Genomic DNA, 2,114 nt, shown 5'->3' on the forward strand with positions numbered 1-2,114 from the left:
GGATAGATAAAGGCAAACAAGTAAAACCTATTTTTAGACCTTATCAAAAATCTGTTAGTGCTCAAAATGAGGTAAAAACTGCTAAAAATGAATTCCTTCAGGTTATTAAGAACCAAATTAATAAAATAGAAGCCTCCACTAGTATGGGTCAAACTGCCACTAGTAGAGGCCCAGTGGTTGAAGATTCACCACTGAGCATAGGGGTATTAGAAAAAATTGAAAACACATTTGATGAAGAAGCTTTTCAGGAAGAGTCTCCAAAAATTGAAAAATTACACTGGCATAACCCAAATCCTTTATCTATGATTCCTTCCAGGCATCCGGAATTAGAATTGGGCAATGAACCTAATATGCTAGTCCAGCCTAGGTACAATGCCTCCTCGGTTTACGAATGGAATATTGATGGTATGTCTTAATACCAAATCTTAAACTTATTACAGCAAATGACTATGGCATCCAATGCTTATAAAATCCAAATAGGAACCTCCGATAGGACTGTAGCTGAACTCCTTATAGCAGGATTTTCAGGACAACTCAAAGGATGGTGGGATTATTATCTTACAAAGATCCAGCAATTAAATATTCTAAATGTTGTTCAGGTAAGTGATGAAGGAGGACCTGTTCCAAATGAACTAGGAAATCCTATTCAAGATGCTGTGTCAACTCTTATATTTGCTATACCATTACACTTTATAGGAGATTCCACACATCTTAAAGATAAAAATGCAGACCTTTTGTCAAACCTTAGATGTAAAAAACTTAGTGATTTCCAATGGTATAAATCAACATTTCTCTCTAGAGTCGTGCTTAGGGAAGACTCTAACCAACCATTTTGGAAAGAAAAGTTCTTGGCCGGTCTCCCAACCCTGTTAGGAGAAAAGGTTAGGAACAAAATTAGAGAAACTTTTGGTTCCCATATCATCCCTTATGACCAACTAACATATGGACAACTTATTAGTTTAACACAAAAACAAGGTCTAGAGATCTGTCAAGATCTCAAACTCCAAAAACATCTAAAATGGGAATTAAGAAAAAGTAAAAAAGAATTAGGATCTTTCTGCAAGTAATTTTATTTTACTATAGGTAAAGATTAGAACTGTGATGGTGATTGCAGCAGAGAAACAAAAAGTGTGTCTAAAAGATTTAGAGATTTTCGTCCTAGATCCAAAGATAAAAACCATGATACTCATCATAAAAAACATTATTACAAAAAACCTTACAGAAAATCTTTCAGAAAACAATATGATAAGCCTAAAACAAATAAAGCCAACTTAAAAGATATTACTTGTTACAAATGTGGTAAGAAAGGCCATATATCTAAATATTGCAGAGTATCTAGGAAAATCCAGGAACTTCATTTAGAAGGTGAAGTCCTAGATCGAATAGAAGCCTTGTTAGCATATTCTTCTGACTCTGAAACTGAAATGTCTTCAGAAGGTCAAAATCCTCAATTGGACGAACTAGTTACTACTTCTTCGTCTAGTTCTGATTCTAACTCTGATGATGATTATGAATCAAAGCATGTCAATGTTCTTATAAAGGAACAAAACTTGATCTTAGATGTAATCCAGCATATAAGTAATCCTCAAAAGCAGAAAAAATGTCTAGATCAGCTCAAAAAATCCTTAGAAGAAGAACCTAAAACTGTAGAAACAAATATCCCTTCTACTAGTACAGGATTGTATGATCTTTTCAAGACCTACAAAAGGAAATAAAAGACATAAAATCGGAAATAAAAGAAAAACAGAAAAAAGATTCGGAGACTATCCAGTTTTTAGTTTCCCAACTATCACAAACTTCTAGTGATAGTGAAGGAGAGGAGTCATTAGACAAACAAAATCTAGAAGAAATAGAAAAGGTTCCTGAAGATTTTCTATTTGTTCTGAGAGAAATAACCTCTAGAAAAAAATATATTATAAAAATCTCTATTGTTTTTCCAAACAATTTTAAAATGGACATTATTGCGCTATTTGACACTGGTGCAGATCTAAACGGAAGCAAGTATTTCTAACAGTGGCTTGTTAATAAAAACAAACTTTGTATTGGTCGTAATATACACCATTCGGTGATATTAGGAACACTTTTTATCAATTTAATAACACCTTACAAGGTAG

General features: G+C 33.3%; 1 protein-coding gene across 1 annotated transcript; it reads left to right on the plus strand.

Annotated features, from left to right (window-relative positions):
• The first annotated feature begins 443 nt into the window (after nt 1-443).
• LOC126672420 (uncharacterized) lies at nt 444-1,715 on the plus strand. The gene is made up of 2 exons (XM_050366370.1): nt 444-1,063; nt 1,115-1,715. The coding sequence occupies exons 1-2, from the start codon at nt 444-446 to the stop codon at nt 1,713-1,715; spliced, it is 1,221 nt and encodes a 406-aa protein (XP_050222327.1).
• The last annotated feature ends 399 nt before the right edge of the window (nt 1,716-2,114 follow it).

This window comes from Mercurialis annua, linkage group LG3, assembly GCF_937616625.2.
Source record: "Mercurialis annua linkage group LG3, ddMerAnnu1.2, whole genome shotgun sequence".
In the NCBI taxonomy this organism is placed as follows: domain Eukaryota; kingdom Viridiplantae; phylum Streptophyta; class Magnoliopsida; order Malpighiales; family Euphorbiaceae; genus Mercurialis; species Mercurialis annua.